This window comes from Pundamilia nyererei, unplaced genomic scaffold (assembly GCF_000239375.1).
Source record: "Pundamilia nyererei isolate P.nyererei 1_Seehausen unplaced genomic scaffold, PunNye1.0 scaffold00022, whole genome shotgun sequence".
Classification (NCBI taxonomy): domain Eukaryota; kingdom Metazoa; phylum Chordata; class Actinopteri; order Cichliformes; family Cichlidae; genus Pundamilia; species Pundamilia nyererei.
This window is the reverse complement of record NW_005187423.1, coordinates 1,969,761-1,995,562: the sequence shown is the minus strand read 5'-3', so window position 1 is coordinate 1,995,562 and position 25,802 is coordinate 1,969,761. Positions and strand designations below refer to the sequence as shown.

The window sequence follows — 25,802 nt, the reverse complement described above, 5'->3', positions numbered from 1 at the left end:
TGTCTGGTGGTCATGGCCTGACCTGTGTATAACACCCTGTAATGGCTTTGTAAACATGAGAGTGCAACGCAGAAGGAGGGACAGAGGGCACATAGTAGGAAGGAAATGAGGGAAAAGGTCTGTAACTTAAAAACCGGATTTACTGAGGAATCAGCAGAGGAAAGAATCATTTCACTGAGTGCCCGCCTCCCTTCACCTCTCCTCCACTTTCTATCTGACAGAGACACTGAGTCACTGTCATCAATGGGTTTCTTTATGATTGCACTAGCCTGTTATGAGTGCATCTGGAGAGTAATTAAATGTGTTCACGTTCCCTGATGACTATACATACAAATGAGCACTGTTACTAAGCAAACTTTAAAAACAAATGCTCAAGTTTGAGCTCAAACTTGAAGTAAATCATGCTGAAAAATGGTCCACTCTGTATAATGTTAGCAATTCACAGTGTTGTTTCTAATAAAAACTCTAAACAGTTTGGAACTTGAAAATACAATTTTTCATGAGGTCTTTCAAATCTAATTTTCCACATCAAAGTAAACTTTCTTCACTCAAATCATGTGACACACACACACACACACACACACACACACACACACACACACACACACACACACACACACACACACACACACACACACACCAAGTCTCTCAAGTTCCTTGAGACATAGTTTTTTTGTTTGTTTGTTTTTTAATGGCTAACATCATTATAACACTTACTGCATGCACCCAACACAGTCGGACATGCACCACTCTGCACTGTTTATAGACGTAGCCAATAATCCCACTTCACTGTGGGCATTGAGTAAAATAGCAGAAATCTGATTCCAAGGGGGAAACAGTGTGCTGAACAGAAGACTCGTCTCATCAGCTGCTGACCTTCCAGTTTGTTATTCCAGTTTAAATGGAGTGGTATGAATCGTAATGAGGCATAAAAAGTTTATAGTTTTTTTGGACCATCATCGTGCTTCTAGAAATTATTCAAGATTTACAGTAAGGCTGGACATGTTTTATGAAGTTTACATGTTTTAAAGTAATAACCGGAGTTCTTATAGCTACTAGCTGAGAGACGTGAACGTGCCACTGTGCTATGTGAAAGAATGCCACTTTAAAGATGCCACTTTGTAGTCGCCACTCAGAAAATAAAACGCATCAATCTTAAATTTCATTCAGTTAAATAATAACTTTATTTCATTTAAAGGAGTTAGTTCAATTTAAAGCTCTCCATCTTTCATCTGACATCTGTTTCTGTAAATGTTGGCGCGGCAGCTCTAATATGATCATGTGCCTGCATTAAAATCTCATTTGTAAACGTATGTATAACACACAGTAAATGTGTGGTCAGAGGCAGTGACAGGCAGGATTGCATTTATAATAAATGAAAAGCCAAGCTGACTTTTACTGAAACTGATGACAAATGCCCCGATTTCCATTCAGTAGATCTCATTATGATTCACGTTATTAGTCAGTATAATAGAATATCAAAAAAAAAGTATTTACACACTGATTTTGGATATCAGCAGCAGGATCAACATTGGCGCATGTTTTTGATAATGAATTATAGGTGGATAGTACAACAATTATGTGTTTGTGAGTTGTGTGCCCTAAGGCAAGCATAAAGGAAGCTCATCAAATGTCAATACTATTTATTTATTTTGCACGGTATAATTACATTACACAAATAGACTGCCAGAACAGAAGCGCTTCGGTTTAAGATACAATGAGGACAGCGGCTTAAATCAAACAACGTGTCTTCGGGCCAGCTTTAGAGTGAGTGAGGCCATCTAGAAACATGTCCTGCCAAACTTATGAGTTGAATACTGAGAAGATCAAAAGCTTCTTTCTTGTTCATAATGTACTGCTGAAGCGGTAAATTAGCCAGTGCCTGAGCCCAAGGCATGCGTGAAACCAGCAGCACACGCCGGCTTGGTCACAGTAGGAGGGGCATCTGTGTGTGTGTGTTGGGAAGCTCAGGACAAAGGTTGGCAGGGGCTGGGTCTGATAAATCATATGATTCTAGAAAGACAGTTTCCTTTATATCCCTTCTCTGTGGCTTTGATCTAATCTGAACAAAACAGTAATGGATAAGTGAGGGTATGTTAGCTGCTCATCCACGTGTTGGCTTTGACATAATTACCAGAAGCATGTTCTGACCTACCTGTTGTCTTCTAATGGAGCTGGCAGATCTCTGATGGAAAGTACTACCCTCTGGCCTGGGACATGAACCTCGAGTAGAGGCCTGGTCAGGGCTAGACTTCTGGGCTACCGCATCAACCTGCTCTGACGCCAGCGCCTGTGAGAAAAGAGATGGCGCATATGTTGGTGCTTGAAAGGCTGAAAAGAGACGACTAAGATAGGCTGATGGAAAACAGAGCCTTGGTTTGGTGACAGCTGTTATTTTGTCATGCTTATGTCCGGAAATTTAAAAATATTATCCATGTTATTCCTCAAAGTTGAGTATTTCAGCCGTAACAAACACACCCACTTAACCATATTTGCTTGTCAATGCAAATATCTAATCAGCCCATTACATGGTAGCAGCTCAATTCAATCAGGCATGTAGACGTACTCAAGACAACATGCTGAAGTTCTAACCGAACATCAGAATGAAGAAGAAAGGTGATATAAGTGACTTTGAATGTCACAAGGTGGCAGACATGCTAGTTTGAGTATTTCAGAATCTGATGATCTATGGGGATTTGGCTGCTCAACCATCTCTAGGGCTTAGAGAAAACCGTCCAAAAATGAGAACATATCCACTACGCAGGAGTTATCTGGGCAAAAACACTAGAGAAGAACAGAAAGACTACTTCAAGTTTATAAGAAGGCAAATTAATTAACCACCTTATCGATTGGATTACAACCAAGGTATACAGAAGAGCAGCTCTGAATGTACAACATGACAAACCTTGAAGGAAATGGGATACCACACTGGGTCCAACTTGTGTCAGCTGAGAACAGAAAACTCAGATTACCACTCGCACGGGCTCCGCAAAACTGTCAATAGAAGATTGGAAAAACATTGTCTGGTCTGATGGGTCTTGATTTCTACTGTGACACTGGGATGGTAGGGCCAGACCTCCGCATAAGTAACATCAAAGCATCGATCCATCCTGCCTTGTATCAATGTTTCAGGCTAGTAGTGGGATGTGGTGGAACGGGAGATTCACATCAAAGATGTGCAGCAACTGTGTGATGCTCCCATGTCAATATGGACCAAAGTTTCAGACAAATATCAAAATATCAGCACCTTATACAATTAATGCCATAAAGAATTAAGGCAGTTCTGAAGGATAAAGAGGATCTAACACATACTAGCAAGGTGTACTTAATAAAATGGATATGTTCTCTTTAAATTAACAGCAAGCTATTAATGAACCAATATCAGGCTAATGTATTTTTTTATTGCTTAATTCAGTTTAAAGTTTGCTTAAGCTTAACCAAAGCAGAATACAGTCTGCCTTTAATTCTTTCCACTGTAAAAAACACTTTTTTAAAATAATGTTTTAAATCTTTAATCTTCTTTGTGTACTTGCAGCAGTCATGTACTGCATTGCGTTACAAATGTGATAACAGTTTGTCCACCATGTAGTTAAAAAGAATGGCAACTTTAGCTCACTGCAGTCAACACCCAGATATCTCATCTAGTCAAGAGATAATTAACCAGCAGCTCCACTATTTCGGAAAAAAGTGTATAATGAGACACTTTGGGACAAAATACTAACACAATCAAGACTAACCAGAGGGGGTTTCTGTATGTACAGGGCAACAACTGTCACCTTCAAACTGCCCATGTCACTCAAACTTTAATCTCTACGCTTAAGCTACTGTTGTGTTGTTATGCTGAGTGTGCGTTTTTGTGCAAAGATGTTATAGCTTTAAGGACAGCATGACTTTTAATCCACTGCCAAAAGGCCACGTGCTGTATAGGCAGTTTTTATCAAGTCAGACAAGCCCTTTTATAGTTCAAAAACTCATCCACATACCTCTTGACTGTATCACCTGCACATATTCACGCCTTTTCTTAAATCGCTAATAAGACAAAGTGTGAAACTAAAGAGAAAAGAAAAGCTTCACCTGCTGCTATCAACAACACTTTGACTCAACACATCAAATTGAAGCTCTTTGACAAACAAAGGCCTTCACCACCGTGTTGTACTGGGAGGCCAAGTTGCGAAGAAAACCACACAGGATGTCATCACCTTTTTTCCAACAAGTCCTGATTGCATTATCAGAAACCTGGCATCTGGGCGTGACCTTGTTAACTGCCAGGGTAATCAACTTTAACCAAAGGGGAGGAGAGGGGATGATAAATTATTAGTGAGGAAGATTTTGTTCATGTTTTATTAAATTGGCCTGTCAAAGGGGGTTGGTCAAATTATCTGGGGCCTCGTTTATTGGAGGCCGGCCATATTGGCGCATCTGTTACAATTATTTATAATTTCCAGGCAGGCAGGAGGATGGAGTGCGTTTTTCGGCATCAGCCACATAAAGCAATTTAGAAATTAACTGATGCGGGAGCGTCTGACTTTTCTTCCTCGCGAATTCTCTCTCGTCGCCCTCCTGATTTTCATCCAGCGGAAAACAGGAAAGCCGGGAAGCCGTTAAAAGAGCAACAATATATATAAACGGAAAAAAAAAGACAAACAGATTACACGTAGCTTAGAGTAAACCAAGAGACGGCACGGGAGCATGAGATTGACAGAGGAGAAGAGAGCATGCAGGTGTGGTGAAAAAAATAAATAAAAAGAGCAAGAGATTGGGAGGAGGCTGAGGGAGGGAGGGGAGGAGGAAAAAAAGAGAGAGAAAAGCCGGTCTTGGTAATTACTGAACACGATTAGGTTCTTGGGGGAACTTGTCTGGCACTGGCGGCCCTCACATGTGAGGATGCGGCAGGCAGGACCATATGGAGCGAGGCTTGTGATTGTGCTCCCTGAAGCTCGTGACCCGTCTGCTGCCGAGCCCTTGAGCTGAATGTGAAATGAGACTTGCCAGGCCTAATGTTCTACACATGCACCATTTATGCCACAAAACAAATCTGATCACTGTTAATTATGGAGTAGCTATAATCAGGAGGGGCTCCCCACCCACACGCACACACCCAAAGCCACTCACTGCATGGATACACAAACGCATGCTCACACAATCGCATTCGAATAGAATGAATGGAACGACAGCATATGTGAAAGTGATTGGATAGGCCTGAGAAGTGAGGACTTTAAGCAGTGCACTCTCAGGCCTGGTGCACTTTGTATTCAAGATGGTGAGTCTTCAAAGAGCATGTGTCTTTGTGCATAGATGGATGAGTGTGTGTTTTAACTGGCAGCGCAGTGGAGGGGGACTTAATAGAAGGACGGCACACAGTGAGTAGGAAGTAGGTGCGTGTATGTTTTCGGAGTGTGTACCCAGCCCTGAGTCCTCCCACACAGTCTGTTTGACCCGGGTGTATGTGCTAGAACGAGTGAGTGTATGTCTCTGCAGCGGCACATGGCTGTGCTTCATTAATGAGGCGAGCTGTGCTACACAGAGTTTCTCATCTAATGAGAGCAGTTGAGCTTGTAAAACACACCACTGGCATCTATGTCATTAGTATGTCTCTGGCCCTGGACGTGGGCCAGCTCCAAACACTCACCCACCCACTCACACGCACACACACACACATGTTGACAACAATATTTACTACTAATACACACCCAAAACTCAAACTCATGTAGGTAATACTATTTAGTGATAATACAATCAGCACACATAACATTAGTCACTGACAAAAAAATGCATTTTAAGCATTAATGGAATTCAAATGAAAAAAGAAACGTGTGAATACAGCCACGTGTTTACAATAAAGATTAATATACTTTAAAGTAGGTCCTGCGAGTTTAGTTAAAGGAAGGGCATTCGTGTTAATGGCTCAGTCACACTAGAGCAAAAATAGGACAGAGACTCCTTGCGCCTAGGAAAAAACCGGTGGTTGCTCGGTGAAAGCAGTGAATTGTTTTTGCTGTCTTAGACTGATTGAAAGTTGTTGCGTTGACCAACTGGTTGCCCATAAGCTGAGGCTGTTCTAAGTAGTTAAAGTAAAGTAATAAAGTAGACATATATTCACAGATTTAATCCCAATTAATCACTATTTTGTCACAGATTGCATATAATTGCCCACTTGACTCCGTTTAGCAGGCTGATTCTGTCTCATTGTCTCTTGCACCAAAATCGCTTTGAAGACTCCAACTGACTGCAAGTGGTGATAGACCTAGTGTCTGCCTCGAAGCAACCATTTCGAAGGCAACAAGATTGCAAGTTCATTGCACATGGTTGCAATAACTTTGGTTGCAATAACTTTGGTTGCAATATGGTCTCCAGTCACCGTTTTCCTCATTGTGACTGTAGCATGAATGAAAACAAGGCCTGTGCCTTCAATCACATTTTCACAAAGTACAATGATGAACATTCAAAGCTAAATTCATATATGAACTTATTTCCTCTCTCCTTATTTTAATTGAACTTAATTTCATGCTTATTAGGATTAGCAATATCGTAGCAATTTGGTACTACCGTGATACCTTCCCCACAATAGCAATGCTATCATTATACAGTAGTTTTGATACTCACTTACACATTTCTTTATTGCGTTCATTTTAAAATGCAATGTAAAGCTAGAAGATCAGGACGTCATGCCATCTACAGCCTGACATGGAGATGTTTGCACCACTTTATAAACCTGCTTTTTGATTTGCTTTACCCTGCTGTCAGCCATTTTTCACATCACCACAATACCTTTAGTTCAGTTTACCATCTTTCATTTGGGAAATGCAATATATTGTCAATATTTAATTGACTTAAATATTGACAATATATTGCAAAACACTTCTTATGTGGTGCAACATAGTACTAACATTTGGCATTCCTTAATCCTTGTGTTATTTTACAGAGAACTACAAAATCTAAGAAATTAAAAATCCAAGGTCTGCAAAGTGCTTAAAAATACAGAAATAAAAATTACAATACTGAGACAAGCTGGACAACATACTAAACTCATTCTCATGCCTTTTTGAGTGTCTATTCAACTTCTAGCTGAAAGCTGATTTCATATTTCTTCGTGGCATTATGTTTTCACCCTTTTCAGCCGATGACTGCCATTAATGATGATGATGATCAAAAGAAATGCCTCACCAAAGCCAAAGGTGACCTGACAAAAACGGTGGGTGTATAAATTTATGCACGTGTGAGCGTCTCACTAGCACTTTAATTACACATCTAAAAGCGTTTAAATTAGCCAACATTAATAAAAACCCAGGAGCAGATGTTAAAAAATGATCTCAGCAAGATAAGGGAGATGCAACGTGTGGGGTTCATTCAGTATATTAAAAAAAAACAGGGGGGGGAAGGCTCGGTCATGTCTCTAAATGTTATTTCTGTGCTTCAGGCTTAGTATGAGACCTTACTGCATTTCATATATCATTATAATAAAGCGGCATTCAAATGTCTATAGACATAGTTTAAAGAAAAAACACAGGTGTTATGTTAACATTATTGTTGTCCTATTGAGATAATGAGACAAACCAAAGCAAACAAAAAGAAAAAAAAACACAAACCTTGTATAAATGGGGGGTTTTTGTTTTGTTTTTTTAAATAGGCCATTAAAAAAAGTTTCAGTAAACATTTCAAAAGACACAGGTGCTTCTTCCCATTATATTTAGACCAAACTTTTCTGGATTGAATGTGAATGCCTAATTTTCTCTTTCCAATGTTGATGAGAGAGTAACCACTGCTTTGAATGACTGCCCACATAATTAACAACTTACCACTCATTTACTGCGGTGATGATTCCAGAAAGCCTGAGGTCTGCTGTGGATTCTAATGTTGGTCTTTAATCACAGCTCGGCTCTGATAGTAGCCAAACTCTAACTAAACTACAGTAAATACAAACGATGCAGTTAAACGCTTCTGAATAATGAAATGTTCAGACTAGCTAGTTTTCTGTCCGCTAATGAGGGAGCCTGCTTTGCATCTAGATTGCGATGGTGACCACCCAACCTGGCAACCCAAGCCTCCCTAACCTGGCAATTTCACAGCAGCTCGTTGTGCATGGAGGTCATCCAGGTGCCTGATGATCAGCCAGGCCCTAAAGCTAGAAGATCAGGGCATCGGGCCATCTACAGCCTGACATGGAGATGTTTGCACCACTTTATAAACTCAAACACAGGCAAATACCCACACACTGGACAACTACCTAAGCACAGGAGCAATTAGCTGACTTTTGATGTACTAAAAAATGGTGACAATCTATCTACATACAAACATAGATCTTAGAGAGACAGACTGATAGATGTAGTATTTATATTTTAATTTGTGGATAAATAACAAAAATAGATTTAACAGATAATAGATTTACATTATTCAAGTAGAAACCAGCCTGATTAAAATGAGTTGAGCTGTGTGGTCACGCCACACACTGCCCACATTTGAGCCTTTGTAAAGTCTTGTTCAGCTTCCTGTAAAGAGTTAACTTTGCATAAGACAAGCGAGAACGCACAATCCTGGTGCGCGGCATGGAAATGTAACACACAATAGGTGTTATTCCTCTCACCCCAACCCCTCCTTTATCCCCGCCCCCACCAAAAACCACTGCGGGTGGGGTGTTCAAAGCCGTCGCTCCGGTCCATATTCAAATGAGCACTGTGTCTCCCCCCCTGTGCTCCTGTTGCGATCAGTACTTTGATCACCTCCAATAGTAACTTCCACCAAAACATTTAAAATTAAAATCAAATCTGCCTTAACAACCCGAGCATTTGAATTTAACAGGTGTTCGGGAGGAAGTTGTTACAGAATTCGCGATTATGTGCTCGGATACACACACACACACCTTCAGTCAAACACACAACTATGAAGACAGACGTACCCACACGTACGCATAACCTGTCAGTGAAATTAGAGAGTGGGAAATAGAAAACCCTCCTGACTGAGCGCTATACCTTGGGATACCTGATCTGTTCACTTTGATGTCGGCGGGTAAGAAAGTTACAAAAAACAAATCAGCCAGACAGCAGCTACATGTGTTCGGTAAACAAAAGTTATCATTTATTCTTAGCTTTGGTTATATATATGATTTTTTTCTAATTATGTCCCAGCCCTGAGAATTGTGTGAGCTGACTTTTCACTGTAAGAGACAAGAAAACATGCACACATATATCAGTAAGTCACAATAAAACTACCTGCCTTAAAATGGTGCATGACACACAAAAAATTAAAAGCCCCCAAAAACATCTGCATAAATACCCAGAATTTCCCAGCAGCACACTGCATTGTAACGAGATGATCGATGTTATTCACTTCACCGGTCAGTGGTTTTAATGTTGTGGCCAGTCAGTGTATGTGCCCACACTACACACACAGAGCACTAACTGCATCTACTCTAAATGTAGTATTAATTACTGTGGGAACACTACAGTACTGTATTTAATTACTGACTAAATGATCCATTTATATTTTACCGCTGGTTAAATTAAGAGGGTTAAGTGAGACAGGTTCATTGTAACTCACTTAACATTTGAACTGATATCTTCTAACTTGCACAGTCTGGGAGCAGCACTTTCAGAAAATCAGCCAATCAAATTAACGAATTAAACGCTGCGGAGGCAGAAAAACATTTCTTCGCTGCTGCAAAAATATTGTCTTGTGCTGCATCAAATGGAGTTATCTGAAGGAGGAAACTGGAATGGTAAGTCGTAGAGCAGAAGAGACCGAGAGGCTCCTTAAAATGTCAAGTGGTGTGCCAGAGAACTGCTGATGGAATAAAGTGTCTCAAGATTTTAATTTTTTCCCCAACTAAGTGTCTGACACTGTGTGGTCTACCACCTATCGTCATATCGTTAGCAGTTACTAAAGGCCTCTATTGCCTTGGGGGCGATTGGTTCAAAAGGCACAACGCTAAAGCCAAAGTCCCGCTGACTGACAGATGTAGAATTGTAACTCTAACATCATCTTCAAAAACATTATGGAGTTCCAATTAAATCACCTCTCTCCACCTCTTACGTGGCTTTGCTGTCTGACCCGCGTGTGTTAAAAGGACTTCCAGTTACTTGGGTGGGAGGGGAGAAAGGCGATATCTAAAGTATGTTATTCAGAGAGTGCGCGTATGCCTAGGACTGGCGGTGAGAGAAGATCAGATAGCGGACATAAAAGACACTGGTGCTCAGAGAGATGGATAGATCAAGGGTGAACTAGAGCAATATCAAACGAATGATTCTGAGTTAAAGACCACCACCACAGGCCATGCTGGGGCCAGTCAGTTATTACTGTGCCTGCAGGTCCACCTACACGTTGACATCTCTGTACCTTGGGACAATTAGATATTAAGTCCAGGCAAGCAATTGACAGAATTATCAAACTATAATGTGTTTGTTGTGAAACAAATGTGTATCATAGATTGGCATACTTGCTATGCTAAGATTGTTTTTATGCATTTGATCATTAAGGCCTTTTTGGAAGACATAGTGAAGAATGAGAATAGTCCTTACCTTAAAGTTGGTTTGTTTTTGAGGAGAGGGGTAAATGGCTGTTAGCTGAGGCTGTTGTTGCAGCTGCAGCTCCTGTTGAAGTTGTATTTGTTCCTGCTGCTGCTGTTGTAGGCCAGCTTGGAGTTCTAAGATCTGTTGGTCTTTCTGCGCCAGCTGGCTGCTCAGCTCCTGGTGACTCTGGCGGAGCTTGGCCTCACTAGACACGAGAGCCTGGTAGCACTGACTCAACTCTTTGTATAGCTGTCAACAAATATATATAAGCCAGAGAGGTTTAAAATCCAAGCAAGAGGGAATGGAAGGGTCAGATCGATGGGAGAAAAATGACAAAAACCACTCATTAGGTGACATTAAGACTGTTATATTCAGTAATAGAAAAATTAGGATAAGCTAAATAATCTAAATAGGGAAAAGAAGTTGTTAACAACACGTGTCCCAAATGATTTATGTTTGCAAAATGTCTTTCTCTATGATTCCTCCACGTGCATGGCAAAGTAGTATGCTGCAAACCCAGTCACAGTAACAGGAGACTTCGAGAAAAAATGATTTTCTGGCAGACACAAAAATAATTGTAGGTTACAGCTAGCTTGGAAATAAATCACCACAGTTGGTGAGGCCTGAGTGAAGCGCGATGAAGAGGTTATAACACTGTTGAGTTTGAGGTTGGGTGTGTGTGTGTACTTGTGAGTACCTGCTGATAGGAGGTAGCGTCAGCAGAGTGAGCCTCTTCTTGGTTCCGCAGAACTCGCTGTGTGTCGAGGTTGAGTCCTTCCAGTTGCTTAATCAGGTGGCTCTGCTCCGCTGCATGCTCTGTGCTCCGTCTGTACAGCGTCTGCACTTCTGCAAAATCACGACTACACACAGGCACTCGCATTACAGGTTATGCAAAGTCATACAGTACACAACAATAATGTGCTGCTTACATTAAATATTGTGGATTTAGTTATATTTTTTTATATAACTATAACTACGTATTCAAGGTGAGAAACATAAAGGGCGTGTACTGATATTAAAATAACTATTTAAACAAGTATGCCAGAGAACCTGAATTAACTCAGTTTTAATCCTTTTGGGTTTTAAGACAATAGCACATGTGTTACAGCTGTAAAAGTCTAACTTTTGATAAATATGCAACTCAAATTCATAAGCCTTTATCATCATCAATGCCTAAATGCACAACAAAACTATAGAGCAATAACAATCATAAAGTTGTATGCACATTACATTATTGTAATGTATTTATGACAGCAGATTTCCTTCTTTCGTCAACAGCAGCTACATTTCTCAACATACCAAAATTCATCAGCACCAAAAGGTCATTTCCATCTTGTTTAGTATCCACCAATGGAATTACCACAAAGCGCTTCTCAAACTTGTAAGGAAATCTTTAATCACCCTGCTAAATCCACAAGAATAGTCTATAGCCCTGGTGTGACTGACATGTCAGACTGCCTCTGGCATTAAAACAGAAAAGTAGTTAAAAAAGGTTGAGATTACCACTAAGGCTCCTACAGTTCTCACAGTTTTTATCATATCGACTAAAGCTTAGCCAAAGCCTGCCCTGTTTCCCTCTTCTCTCTCTTTTAAAGCATATCCACTATGCAGGGCTTATCAAGTGGCTTTAGGTGGGCCAGAGTGGAAGAAATCTGTGTCACCCCCAAGCCTCACAGCGAAGGAAGCAATATACCCACTCCTCCATGCAGTAACCCATGTAAATCGAGGTATACACATATAGTACGTCTATAGCGGACAGAATTATACTTTAACTAATGAAATTAGCCATAAATATCACCTATTAGGGTTTGGATGTTGCAAGAACAGAGACACTATCTCAGCTGGTACAACTTACCAAAGGTGATCAAGTTGTTCATGTTTAGTTGCCAACTCTGTGTCTTTGGAGGAAAGCAGAGCTTCTAGGCTGCTACTGTGGCTCTGCAAGGCAGTCAGCTCCTGACAGGTGTTGTGCAGTTTCTCCTCTAGATCCTGGTGTAGAAGAGTAATAACAATGATTTTGTCAAATTTAGAGGCTATCCTTAAATGAAATGCTTTAAGTATTAGAATTATTACGTCAACTTTGTCAGTGTTTATTTTCTATGGCAAAATCCTCAAACCAACGCAGACCAGCATCGTTTCATTTACTGACTCTGCAATGAAATTTAAAATAATTCACTTGTCACATTACTTTGACTGTCTGTCTACAAATAAACAAATAAATGATTCTGAAATTTAAAAAGTGACAGAAAAGCAAGGAAACTAGGTCTCACTTCTTAGCCCTGAATTACGATGCCTTCTTTAACACTTGTAATAAGTCGGCCACAATTTGTTACTTCACAGCAACTAGCCGTACTAGTTGCTGTGAAGTAATCGAATAGCAAAATTTAGATTTAGTTCTAACATGACAGTCGATCTGAAAATGTTTTCATTGTGCTTTTGTGCTGTTTCTTTGTATATAGGAGGTGCAGACAAGGCGTTAGTTAGCTTTGCTTTAATTAAAAAAAAAAAAACATTTAATTGCAGCAGATTAAACAACATCAAACATGTACAGGTCACCAAACCCTGAATTCATCCGACGCTAATTAATATCAAGCAAATTATGTGACGAATGCTATAAGAAATTATTATAAATTATTATATAATTATATCGGTCACATTTTTTTCACGTATAACACATCTTTACATCTCTGTATTTGCAGAATATTCCTCCACCGCTGTTCAAGTTAAGAAAATACTAAAACTATGCAGGTGTATCTTAACAGTACACACAGGTCTACATTAAATGATAAATTCCCGAATAAATCTTTGCCATGTCAAACAAATTGGCGTGATGTATCCCCTGCGCATCTGATATTTTCCATCACCAAGTTTCAAATCAATGTATGACACAGAAAATAATAAAAAATCATAAAACAAGTGGAGTGTCTTAGGCTGTGATGGATGTGCATACACTAGTCACTGGGCTCATCCCATCCAAGAGTAATTACTCTGCAGCTCTAACTTATTCAAGACTCTCTGTCTGATTCCATTTGACTAGGGGAGCAATATGTTTCATAATGATTAGTCGATAAGGAAGGGGAGGAATGTGAGGTTCTTCTGTAGCTTTTACTTCCTGAGAATCTAGGAAATAAAATTTGAAATGTAAAAAAATAAATAAATAAATACAATTTTCAAGAACTGCAATTTGATTGGTTGAATGTTTAAACAATAGCACAGTTGATGTCTTCTCGAATTTTCATGTTCACAGAGAGAAGAAGCACCGATCCATAATGATGATCAGAGCAACAGATTCTGAAAGTTACTTGCTTGCATTTGGATAATGAAACACACCTGACCACAAACTCTTGAACCAACAGGCCAATGACTTAATGGAAGCTACTTTCGGTTTGGTCTGCTTAATTCGTGTTTTTCTTTTTCTTTCTTTCTTTTTTAAACCACAACTCAGGAAGATCTGTCTGCCCTATGTTAAATCATAACTTTGTCCTTCCTTTGAGTGCAGTCCCTGTTTATTTAATTCTGTGCTTTGCTACAGAGATCTTTTTATATTCACAAGCTGAAGAGGATAGGGTGTGAGGGATCAGAAAGTTCAAGGTGTGTGTGAGTGCCTTTGTATTTGTGTGGACCTGTCCCCACATTCATACCTTTATTCTGGTCTGGGCAGTATCCCTCTGGTCTCGTTGGCTGTTGGCCTGCCTCTGATTCTCCTCCAGGTCAGCTTGCAGGGCGGCGCAGCGGGAAGCTAATCCTTCTTTCTCCTCCTCTAGAGCATGCACCACCTGCCGCTCCTCCTCCTCTTTCCTCCTACATTTTGTCTTCATTTCCTGAATAAGGAAGGCGTGTGTGTGTGTGTGTGTGAGGAGTAGAATGGGGAGGGGGTCAATAGGGCCAAATAAACAATGGCGACGAAAGAAGAGAAAAAGAAAAAGTAGCATTTCAAACTGAGAAAATGAAAAAAGAAAACTGCAAAGATCCAAAAAGAGAAGCAGCCCACGGGGTTGAGGCTGAAATGAATATGTAAACAGTGGACGGCTTTTTCTGCGGGAGCCCACTGCATGGGTCGCTGATTGGCCAAGGTCACCTGTGCTGTATGACTGGACCCACGCGGCCAGCGTTTGGTTGGTGTTGGCCGAGCCGTGCTGCAAGAACTGGGCTCACGTAGGTACAGGGGCCAGTCTGCCAGCCTTAATGACAGGCTCCTAATGAGAATGGTGCTAGCTACAAAACCCATTAGACTCAACCTAGGTCTCCTTTGATGCTGTCCCCCACGATTTCTCACCACGAGACCCCACCAAGACTGTGTAAGGACCATCCCTTTATCAATTAATCATAGCCATGTCCCATCTAAGCATAATTAGGCAGAAGCCACACCATCGCATGCACATTATTCACTTTCCCCCCACTGAAGGAGGCATTAAGTATTTATCTGCAAGTTAACAACCTGCTTTTCTCTGGCTCGCGCTTTCTTTCTCACATGCAGACTTTCCAGCTGTTAAGTATTCTCTGTTGTCCGTAGCGGGAAAGTAAGCTGAAAGCAAGAAAGGGTGAGACAGAGCGAGGGTGGAGACAGGAGAAGAAGACACAAAGACACTGAGATTGCATTCAAGAGGGCTGAACAATCCTCTTTCTCTTCTAAATGATTCATACCCCCGAGGCTAAGGCCACGGGGGACTTGTCGTGCCACGCAGAAGAGAGAGTTTTGAAAGCAGAAGCCCCGACTGCCACAGAAAATTTGTTCCACCAACCTCAAGTTCCTGACTCTTATTGACCAGTTGTTCACGCAGCGCTGTCAGCTCCTTCTTCATTAAATCACTCTCCTCTTCCGCCGTCCTCCTTTGTAACAAGCCGTTAATCTCCTGCTGCTGCCCGGTTACTCTCTGTGGCAATCAGGGTGACACAGAAAGAACAAAAAAACCCCAAAAAACTACAGGTTACATTAGGCATAGCATTTTTTTAACCTTCATTTTTTAAAAATGTTGTAACAAAACAACAAGACTATCACTTTTATATTTGCTTTCATAATCAATTGGCCTTGATTAATGAGCTATTCATGAGATCTACAAAGCATGAGTGAATGCTTGTTGGAATTTCCTGGAGCTTAAGGTCATGCCATTCAACGTCATATTTTTGCAGCAGTCCAAAACCCCAAAGTATTAAGTGTACAGACAAAAGAAAGGCTGAAAAACATTATCAGCATTAATTTTCTAACCTGACAATCAATGAATAGACTAAATGCTTCAGCTCTTAAAACAAGCGATAGTGTAAAGTAATGACCACCCACTTTTTATATGTTTACTTCATGTTTTTTGGCAGCCTTTATGGCCTTAGTGGGAGGAGGCTGGCTTCTTAACACTGTATCAGCTGGGGTTTGGCATTGGCTGGTAATCCACAGTCTTCTGTGGGTACACCCTCCTCTCTCAAATAACACCGTGCTCTGGGATGCAATTAATTGCCATGTTGAGGGAAATCGCTCAGATATATCCAGATAGTGGATTTAGCGTTCCTTGCAACTCCTAGCTTGCCGTGCTAAGAACAGTGGGGCTTTAATAGATTTATACTGGAGAGCGGAAAATAAATTCAAACGCTGATAATGAGATAGGGAAGAACAATTTGAACCCCAGTAGCACTCAAGTGATAGAATAGTAGGGTGGAGGGGAAGCGGGTTGCGCCAAGTTAAGAGGTCTAGGACAGAAAGATTAGCGTCTGAAAATTCCCAGTACAGTTCAAAAATGAACGCTAATTATGTTACAAAAGCAGAGAGAGAGAAAGAGGTGAAAGAAAAAAAAAAAGAAAACCAGCAAGAACAAAAAAAAAACATAATCAAAGTGGGAGAACTGATACATTAAGAAAAAAAATCTGAGATGCTATGTGGACTCAGCAGACCATCACATCCTTGAAAAATGAAGGAAAACCTATTAATCACTCTGAGGGTATGGCTTAAGATTGCAGATGAGATGATGACTGTCAGAGGGCTGGATGACACAGCACAGAGTGCGGCGCTATCAAGGAACTTTTCAGAAGAAGTACAGCAAAACAGGCTTTGGAAACAAAGGGATTCCTCCTATAAAACTCATATAAACTGAGACATGGGCGTTACACTGAATGAGAGTAATAAATGAATGAGTTCATTAAATAGCTCTTAAAAAGCAGTTGAAAGACACAGAGCACAGTTAAGTCCCACCCCCACAGGATGGATTTGCAGCTATCTACCACCTCATCAATTCAGTCTATTAAAAAATAACCGAAAAGTATCCATCAGATTTGATAGATATCTAGATATCCATCAAATGTCTGTATATTAGGGTAAAGCATTTCAACAGTGTGAAACTTGTGTCACACTGTCACGTGGATAATTCAGAAGGCCGTAAGTAGTATTTGTTTTTGCTTGTAAGTGCCAAGCTTGCAAACACAGCAATGGAGTCGTCACCTATGATGACTTATACCTTAAAGGTACAAATGTTACACAAAAAAGTCCACCATAATCATATACCTTTTTGGTCCAGTGAGCAACTATTATGATTGCTGAGGAGGGTAATGTCAAAAAGCACTGGCAAGCTGATGACTCCATTACAGCCAGTCTCATTAAGAATGAGCACCATTCTGGGTGAGGGACACTAATGAATGAGACTGACAGATGCTTCGGTGAAGAGATGATGATTTGGAGTAAATTACATTAGTGATGTCATTATCATTAGCCATCATACCACCAAGAACTATAACTCAGGGGTTAGAGCAAAAAAAGCAGGTATGAGAGAAAGATAAAGATCTAAAGGGAAGTATTAAAGCAGCATAATAATTTTGTATTCATTTGTATTTTTATGGCATTTATGAATGAAAGTTTCAGCAGACAGTTAAACAAGCAAGACAAAAATGCTTGTTTGTAATAAAATGACCGTGAAAATGAAATAAAAAGCCCAAGGATTGTTTTGTCTTTCTGTGAAAGACTCACTAAGAGCCACTAGAAATGGCTGCAACTTAAATGTCAACTATGAAGGCATATGACCACAAGCTCAGCCTGAAGATAAATGCTGCATTCCTTTTACAGCAGAAGTTGGATGTCAGAGCTGGGAGCAACGTCACTTCCAAGTTGAGCGCATTCCAGTAGCAGTTGGAAAAACAAGGGAAAACAAGCTTTATTTTGTTCCCTACCAAGGTAAAGCCATTCATCAATCGCTGGCAGAACAACAAAGATGCCAGCAGCATGCTCAAGGACAGAGCCTGGTCACTGTTTCGTGTATGGCTTATTTAGTCAGTCACAAATACATAACTGTGGTAGTACTACAGGTTTTACAGTTTCATTGTTGTGAAGTCAGGGTTGGTGGTGCTTCTACATTCGAAAGGAAAATTGGTTTGCAACCACCGGGTAAGCTAACTTTTAGCTCAGTACACGATGCAGGAACTTGGGAGCAGTTTGTTAATCGTGGAAACTGAAGCTGTACATGTACGTGTGTGTACAATATGTACACAGGGTATGGGCTTATTGCAATGCTTATTGGGGGGAAAAAAGTAGAAAAAAACCCAAACCTAAATTTTTAGGTTTATATGTACTGGATGTGTTCCTCAAGTCTTGTGCTAGGATTGAGGGGGCACTCACATTAACTGATCCTTTCTGTGGCCAAGCGAGTTTGACCCCTAAGGTGAAGTTTGCTTGACTAGTGTAAGTGGTGTGTAATGTGCCGGTACCCTGGCCCACTTAGAGGAGAACCCAGGCATAGTTCATTTGGACTTGAGCACAGTATGCATGTAGCATGATTGCTATGTACGCACACTCCGGAGTAGCAGCTGTCTCCATTAGAAATCATTCTGCCAACTCATTAATAAACACGTGAGAGCGCAGTGTGTCACCACAACCCCATTGTAGCCACAATATTCATAAAAAGCTCATTCACAAGCACTCATGAGCCCATTGTGTACTACCAGAGCGCTTTTTCAAGAAAGAGAGACGAGTTGACACTCCGAGACAAACTGATGTGAACTTGGGTCGGATCATTAAGGGCAGTGTCAGCACAGGCCAGTGGGAAGTGGGCAGGGAAGGTGATTGTGCTCAGGCAGGGTACAAAGTAACCGTGCTTAGTGTGAGGACATCCTTACTCATTAAAGTGGCGCCTTTTGAATATTTTTTTCCTAATTATAATAATCATATGACGCAAGGAAACATAATGATGTGTGAGAAAAATGGAGAAAGAGACTACTTTGATATGTAAATCACAGCAGCCACACACTTCTGTGAGTGTGCAGAAGTGTGATGATTTTTGTTTTTGCATAAAACTCTGTAAATTTGTTTTGTGCATCAGCACTTTTTGAACATTTTCAACATATTTAAACTGCGTCGTGACAATTTGAATTCCTGTGATCAGATCTGACAGCAGGCCAGCAGCGAAAAAAGAAACTGACTTGCTGATGTTCATAAAGAAAAGTTGTTTGCATTAGAAAGTTAAAGCCGGTTAAGGAAAACATTATGATACCTGTTCCAACTCTTGAATCTTGTAGTCTTTCGACTGAAGGATCTCCAACACTTTCCTGTCCTTAATCTCAGCTTTGTGCTTCTCACTAGAAGGAAGAGTAAATACACAGAATATACATGTGTAAATAGTCAGCAACGATTAAGGACTTGAGAGCGTACAGGAGAATAGCTTTAACTATTTAGCTTACACTCAAGATTCTGTCCAATCTTACTGGCTTGAAACACATTGATTTCTAACTTTTCTCTATAAACAGATGCTACATATAAAAATAAGCATGAAGAACTCATTGATTTCATTACAAATGAGATTTTCAGTATAGGAAGTTCTCTGGTTTATGAGTTTATGAGTGAGCATTGGCTGCATGCAGGTGAAAACCATGAGCTATCATCTGATAGTGATTTCACTTTTTTTTTAAAATTCATCTACATTCATAGTTCGACTGTGAACACACGGAAAAGGAAATTCTTGGCCCAGATATCAACAATCCCTTTTCCAAATATCTGCTGGCTACTCTGGAAAGGTCAAAACACTGAATTTTGCCCCAGAGGGCAAGTTCTTGGACAAAAGTTTATCGGTTTCAACTCCAAATGTTTAATTATTGATCACCTGCTGCACTCATCAAAAAAAGATTCTTTTGCCTTAACATGTCGCCAGTGTTCTCATCATTATTTTAATATTTAATAATGCTAAACTGTAAGAAAATGAAAAGAAAAACTTTTTTTACTCACTGGCTACTTAAGCAGAATTACAGAGCAACAATACAGCAAAGTTTAAAGCTCTCAAGCCCACTACTACCTCTTTTATCATAATGAACTTTTGCGGAGACACAAACAAGTCTGCAATTGGGGACCTGCTTGTTTCAACTACTCCGAACCACCGGGGACCATCCGTTCCCTCCGCTCATCAGCTGCTTCTTCTACACCTCGGGTCTTTGAGGCCTTCTCTATCGTCTCTTTGCCTCTTCTGATCAGCCCTCTCCCCTGGTACACACTGAAATAAGTATCTGGTGTCCCTGGAGGGGGCAGGAACGCAGGCAGGCCTAGCTGCATCTCCTCATATATTGGACTATGTTCACCATGTCCTGAGCATCCAACCAATCACTCTACAAGATCCACACAGGAAGGGGAGGGAGGGATGAATGGCGGCTCCCAGTGGACGACAGCGCTTGACTGGAGTCGACACAATTACCATGTCAATATCCTCTTGCGCATCAGGTGATACAATACACATACACTCTCTGGGTGCATGTTGCCCCACCTGTCTCAGCGGACTAACCCACTTTGATGGGTTTCCTAAGGGGCTATAAAGAACTCAAGTGGGTGTGGAGTAGAAATGAGAGGCACAGGTACTGAGGAGCACTCTGCTGCTGCACTGTGTTTTTACCTCTATTAAGGGTCTACTAACAACTGACAGACCTCAAAAAGTATGCGATGTGCACCAGTGAGGAAGAAAATATGATTTAATGTATCCCCTAAAGAAAAAAGTCAGTAAAACCTAAGTACTAAATAAAGCTTTACACAAAATTTAATGGCAGCTGGAACGCGTGAATAAACAGCTTTCAAACTTCAGCGATAAATCAGAGTCTCGTTATGTTTTTTGTTTTTTTTTTAATCATAAGAGGAACGCAATTCATTTCTCCAGATGTGTCTTTTCCTACAAGTTCCCATGCCACTGTTCTCAATGGAGCTTAGCCATCCTGCAAAAGAGGTCATATTCAATCTCGCAATTTATCCAGTAAAGACAAGTATTTGGCAGGACTGTTTCAACTGTCCAGCATGTGAGCAGCAGTGGAAGAGTGTTTTCATTAAAAGGGTTTCCACTGTTTGAACTGCTAGACCAGGGATAAGAGGGCTTAAATCAGCATCTGCACCAGATTCCGTCATAACCCCAGTAGAACGGCCAAGGTGCTTTAAACACCCCTTGAACGACTTTCACACACACACACACACACACACACACACACTTGCTTCTCTTCACTTGCGAGATAAGGGGAAGGTTCGTCTGCTGAGCCTCTCAGGTAGCAATGTGAAAGATGAATCCACTCACCGCTCAACCACCAAACTGACAGCCTGGGTCAAGTCTGGATTTGCCACTTGCAGCCTTTTCCACAGAGACCACACAAACTCCTTGTCTGCCTGTGAGAGTAAAGGATTCAGCAAGTGAAGAGAAATTATTTTTGAGAAATGCGATGATAAAATTTGCATTTGATAAGCCCCTAAAAGGAAAAGCAGCAACACATCACAGCCCTTTTTCAGTGAGAAACAAAAAATTTGGATGCTCAGTGACATTAGCATATGACAACTGGGGGAAGTCAATCAATAATTTAAAGAACTTGTAAAAATATAAATATATAATATTTTTTTCATCTGTCCTGCCCTCTCTAATCATGAACCTCTCTCTAGCGGCAATCTCCATCGCTGAGATGTGACCTTCGACTCAAGGGGAGCGAGCATTGACACTTGTCATTATGCACTATTTATGACTGGGGAGAGCAGGGATCCAAATCAAAACACAGCAGTCGAGCTTGCATTTTTCTTTATTAATCAATTGCTCTCCGGATATGTTTTCCACTACAGCTCCAAAGTAACTAGCCCCAAAGAAACTCAAAACTGATGACAGAGAGAGTCATCTTCAAGCAGAAAAACCCAGCCAGCCCCTGACACATTTCCAATTCAAATTGTCTCGCTGGTTTTTCAAACATTTTTAAGCTACATTACATTTAATGAGGGACATCTAAAAACTACATTTTCTGACATTAAAAGACAGAATTATACCAAATCGACTTAATATAAAATTATCTGATAAATTATGTTCACATCATCATAAGATAAAAGTCATCCCTCCCACTGGAATCTACTGGTCTCCAATTAGCACATGAATTTTAACCCCCTTCTCAAAAGTGTCTAATCAATTATTTACTGAAGTGGCAGAAGCAGACCTTGATAAGACCATGAGCTGAACATATAAAGTGGAAGGACTGTAGATCTCTGTCTCGATGCGCATCTGTGTGTTTTGGTATGTGGATACACAGATCGGGAGCGGGGTGAAGCGGGGATAGAGATCTCACCAAATCAACCCTGGAATGCAGCTAACGATTAAATTAGGCAGCATGGTTTACTTGAAATACATGGTCTCCCTCTGCCTGGCCTTTGGCTGCCATTAGCCCTTCCATGGACAAATGTTCAGTCAGGACCCTCATCAAGAGCTCTCCTCGGCCGTATGCGTACTTAAAGATGCACTGAATATGTGTTTGATGATGGCTGAATTATTCATTTGGAATCTAGAAACTGAAACACCACGAGCTAAACATACCAGAGAGAGAGCGAGAGCCACTGGAATTCAGCACATATTAGTAAAATTAGCATGGTCTAGCAGGAACATTTGCTGGCTGACAGATGAGTGTCTTTGTAGTTAATGGCTGTCCTGAAGTAATCATGCAAGAGACTTAAGACATCAGTAGTATTCAAATGCCACAATTTAAATTGTGCACGGTAGAACTTAACGTCCTCAGATATGCAGAATCAGTGATCTACTCCAGATAAGACCACCAAAGATGGCTTTCGTGTCAGCTCAATATAAGTGAGTCTGAAGTGAACAAAGTATACAGTGCGTAGTCCTAACTACAAGTGAGAATAACATTTTTTATAATGGTTTTTAAGTTTAAAGGTGCAATCAAATGTTAAAGTTTGCAGGCAAAAGGCCTACTCTTATCCATTTCAAGGTTGTTGGGTTGGAGGCTATTCCAGGGCAGGTCGCCAGTCTTTCTCAGGGATGACACAGAGACACACATCTACGGCCGATTTAGGATCACCAGTTAACCTAACGCACATGTCTTTGAACCGTGGGAGGAAGCCAGAATACCCTGAGAGAAACAATCTAATCACGGTATTACAAAAATTTGATGTCAGAGAGGGTTTTGCTTGGCTAATATTTTCTTGGGGCAAAATTCATGGAGAAAATTTGCAAAACTAACATTATCAGATGACACGACTTTGTCTTAAAAATAAATTTACTTGCCAAATAATTGTCTCACTTTTTATTCAATGACTTTCATACTGTTTCATCACTCATACATAATTCTTTTTCTTTCTTTTTTTAAGGTGTGTCAAGGCAAGACTAAGAATGGGCCTCTGGAGAATGATTACCCACATAACCATAATCAGTCTGCATGCAGTGAACAAGAAAAGTTTGTTTCCTTTGACAGAAATCTCTCCACTTTCCTGTCATCTCTATCATTCGACAAACAGCTCTAGTAAATAAACCCCAGGTTAACAAAACCAGTTACATAAACATTTTTATTACAGTCGTGGGGATTTTTCCCCCTCTTGTCTCCGGCAAAGTTATTTCAGCTGTCACTTACTCACACTGACTACCGGTGCATTTGCAGAAGACACAATATGTTTCTTTTGTTTATTTAATCACATACGTCAATACATGGATTCACTCCACTCTGATGCCTTTGTGTTCTCTCACTGAATAAACACTTGAAAATTGGCTCCCGAAGTCAAACCAAAGTTTATGCAGAGGATAAATAAGGTAACAGGCGCACATGTGGTTACACACAAACAGCAGCACAACAAATGTTTGTGCCCAACATGTTAGGTGGTTTATATTTCTACTTCTATTACAAAACTCAAATGTAACACCTCATCTGCTGAACCCCACAGCTGTCTGCCTACCTGTGTAGCAAGGTGGTGCGGATACACAAAGTGAGAAATGCTGGGATCAATTCACTCATGTTATTAGACACCACCTGGTGGTGAGTATGCAAGGACGCCCTCAATCACTGACTCACAAAGTGAACATGAAAGCCTTTGGAAATCTGCTCATGAGCATGTCGTGCCTGTGTGTGTATTATCTGACGGGGGCCCTCCACACTTTTTCCTGTCTGTGCTAGACATTCATTAAGGGTATAATCAGGACATTTACATATGTATGAGGGAGATAAATATGCTTTATCTAGTCAGTCAAATGTGCTTTATTTTAAAATCACAAGTAGCATCATGTAAAGGGGTGGTTTTCCTGCTAGTCATTCACAGACCTCGAAATTCTATTCTCATGCTTATCTTTCATCAATCCACATTTTATATTAAATAAAGTCTGGTGACATGGCTGGTATGCATCACACAGAGACCAAATTAACAGTAATTACTTAATTTTGAAATTAATGAAGGTCCACAATTTATAGCAGAGAGTGAGAATTGAAAAAAAAAAGAATGCTCAGCCTGGAGAGTAAAAGGTGCTGACAACTGTGTGATACATATGTAGTCTGAAAAAAAGTCATAGTCATAGTGATAAATAAAGTAAAGATTAATATAGTGAGTTACACTTTTTAACACTGACAAGAGTTATGTAGAAATCACAGCCAAATGAACGCTTTGTTTGTAACAGTGATGTAGTGATAAGGGTTGTAACCATGTTATACTCAAGTAATCTGGACAAATCCCTATTTTAGGGAAATCAAATGGGGTTTTTTCTCCTACTTTTAACTAAATCCAACAACCCAATGAGCAGTGATAAAGTACAGAAGTGTGTGCACATGGCTTTAAAACAAAAACCCAAAACAAAATGCATTCACACACCTGGCATTGCAAAAGCTCATCTGATAAAGTCTTCACCTGCTCCTCCAATACCAGGGTGCGAGCATCGTCTTTTGAGCTCATTTTCAGACCTGCAAGAAGGCAAAAGAAAAAGGGTTGTAGTGATGAAATATTAAAAGAAAAATCTCAGGAACTTGCAGCAGTGGATCAAAACAAACATGGCACAGCTCAGCTATTTAAACAACATGTGATTAGACTGCTTTGCATCGGATTGACAAAACTACTTGGAAAGGATTTTAGCTGACTGAAACCATATCGACAGGGACTTTGAATTTATTTATGTGATGTTAGCATATTGGGGTTCCAGGTTTCTACCGCGAGCTGAGGAAGAAATAAGCAAGCGTCCAGAGGACTGATAAGTTCTTACCTATTTCGATCGCTTGCTAACCAGGCAGATATCAACCCTGCAGCAGCACCAGGAAGACCAACACTGAGATTACTTAGCTAGCGTTAGCCACGTAAAGCATAAAGAGTTACACTCTTTCTGGTGTTGACAGCTTTCTGAAGTCAGAGCGCTAGAAAACAAAACGTCACGACATACTTCGAACTGTGAGAAATTGAAGGGTTCACCCGTGTACATCCGTTATATTGTTTTGTACAACGCCAGATGAAACTTCTGTGTGGATAACACGGCTGTCAGTAACCAGGGAGACGGTTTCCTCTTTTCAAACAAGCCCGCTGTTTTTCCGCTTCTGTCCCTCTGCGTCGCAGCCGTCACGTCACTTCACGACAGTAGCAGTTCATAGATGGCAGTATGATCGGGATCGGCAAGGGGAACGCGCGGGTCAGTTTTGGTTGGCTTCTTTGGGATTTGTTAAAACAGTTGTTTGTTGCTGTTTTTCTTTTGTTTTCCAAAATGAAGTGTTGCACACTGATAGCCTCCTGAACTGTGATTTTAAGAAGTTTTTCCCCTATTTATAAAAAGGAATAGTTTCATAGTTTTGTATTTTCTGATATATATATATATTTTTTTCTTTTTCACTTTGAATTTTTGTTTTCAATTTAGGTCACTTTCATTGAGATTCAGGGGCGAATCTAGGTTCAGAGTTCTAAGGGGGCTCAACCCCCAGTCATCATGTTATGTGCACAGTGCCACATAATTAATATTAAAAGAATATGCTGCCTGCAAATGCACTCAATGCAATTTTAACTGGGTGCATGTTACAATCTTACCTTCAAAAGCAACTGAATTAGTTAAATGGGCTAGTGCATAGGTGTCAAACTCTGGCCCGCGGGCC

The 25,802-nt window shown here is 40.5% G+C and overlaps 2 protein-coding genes across 3 annotated transcripts in view; both read right to left on the bottom strand.

The window, feature by feature from the left end:
• Positions 1-14,320, bottom strand: part of cntln (centlein, centrosomal protein) — an 82,917-nt gene extending 68,597 nt beyond the window's left edge. Inside the window, exons 1-5 of the mRNA XM_005727036.1 lie at positions 14,144-14,320; positions 12,358-12,491; positions 11,200-11,362; positions 10,512-10,751; positions 2,156-2,290 (exon numbers count right to left, since the gene is read on the bottom strand). Coding sequence (XP_005727093.1) covers positions 2,156-2,290; positions 10,512-10,751; positions 11,200-11,362; positions 12,358-12,491; positions 14,144-14,320 — 849 coding nt within the window. The remainder of the gene's footprint in view (positions 1-2,155; positions 2,291-10,511; positions 10,752-11,199; positions 11,363-12,357; positions 12,492-14,143) is intronic.
• Positions 14,304-25,268, bottom strand: LOC102204558 (centlein-like). Of its 2 annotated transcripts, XR_311560.1 has the most exons (7): positions 24,932-25,268; positions 24,547-24,635; positions 21,011-21,099; positions 18,965-19,049; positions 15,245-15,376; positions 14,941-15,027; positions 14,304-14,323 (listed from the first exon to the last, which is right to left on the bottom strand). XR_311560.1 is itself a non-coding variant. In XM_005726888.1 (6 exons), exons 2-6 carry the CDS (start codon positions 24,625-24,627, stop codon positions 14,992-14,994), a joined length of 423 nt encoding a protein of 140 aa, XP_005726945.1. In that variant the 5' UTR covers positions 24,628-24,635; positions 24,932-25,268; the 3' UTR covers positions 14,854-14,991. The 2 variants fall into 2 exon arrangements, 1 of the variants encoding a protein (XP_005726945.1); XM_005726888.1 differs by lacking the exon at positions 14,304-14,323 and having other exon boundaries at positions 14,854-15,027.
• Between the last annotated feature and the right edge of the window lie 534 nt (positions 25,269-25,802).

Coding starts and splice junctions, on each gene's coding strand:
- LOC102204558 (XM_005726888.1), bottom strand. CDS start 24,627: ATGAGCTCAAAAGACGATGCTCGCACCCTGGTATTGGAGGAGCAGGTG. Junction 15,377..18,964: donor AGATTCAAGAGTTGGAACAG/GTATCATAATGT, acceptor TGATTGCCACAG/AGAGTAACCGGGCAGCAGCA. Junction 15,028..15,244: donor ATAAGAGTCAGGAACTTGAG/GTTGGTGGAACA, acceptor TCTTGCTTTCAG/CTTACTTTCCCGCTACGGAC.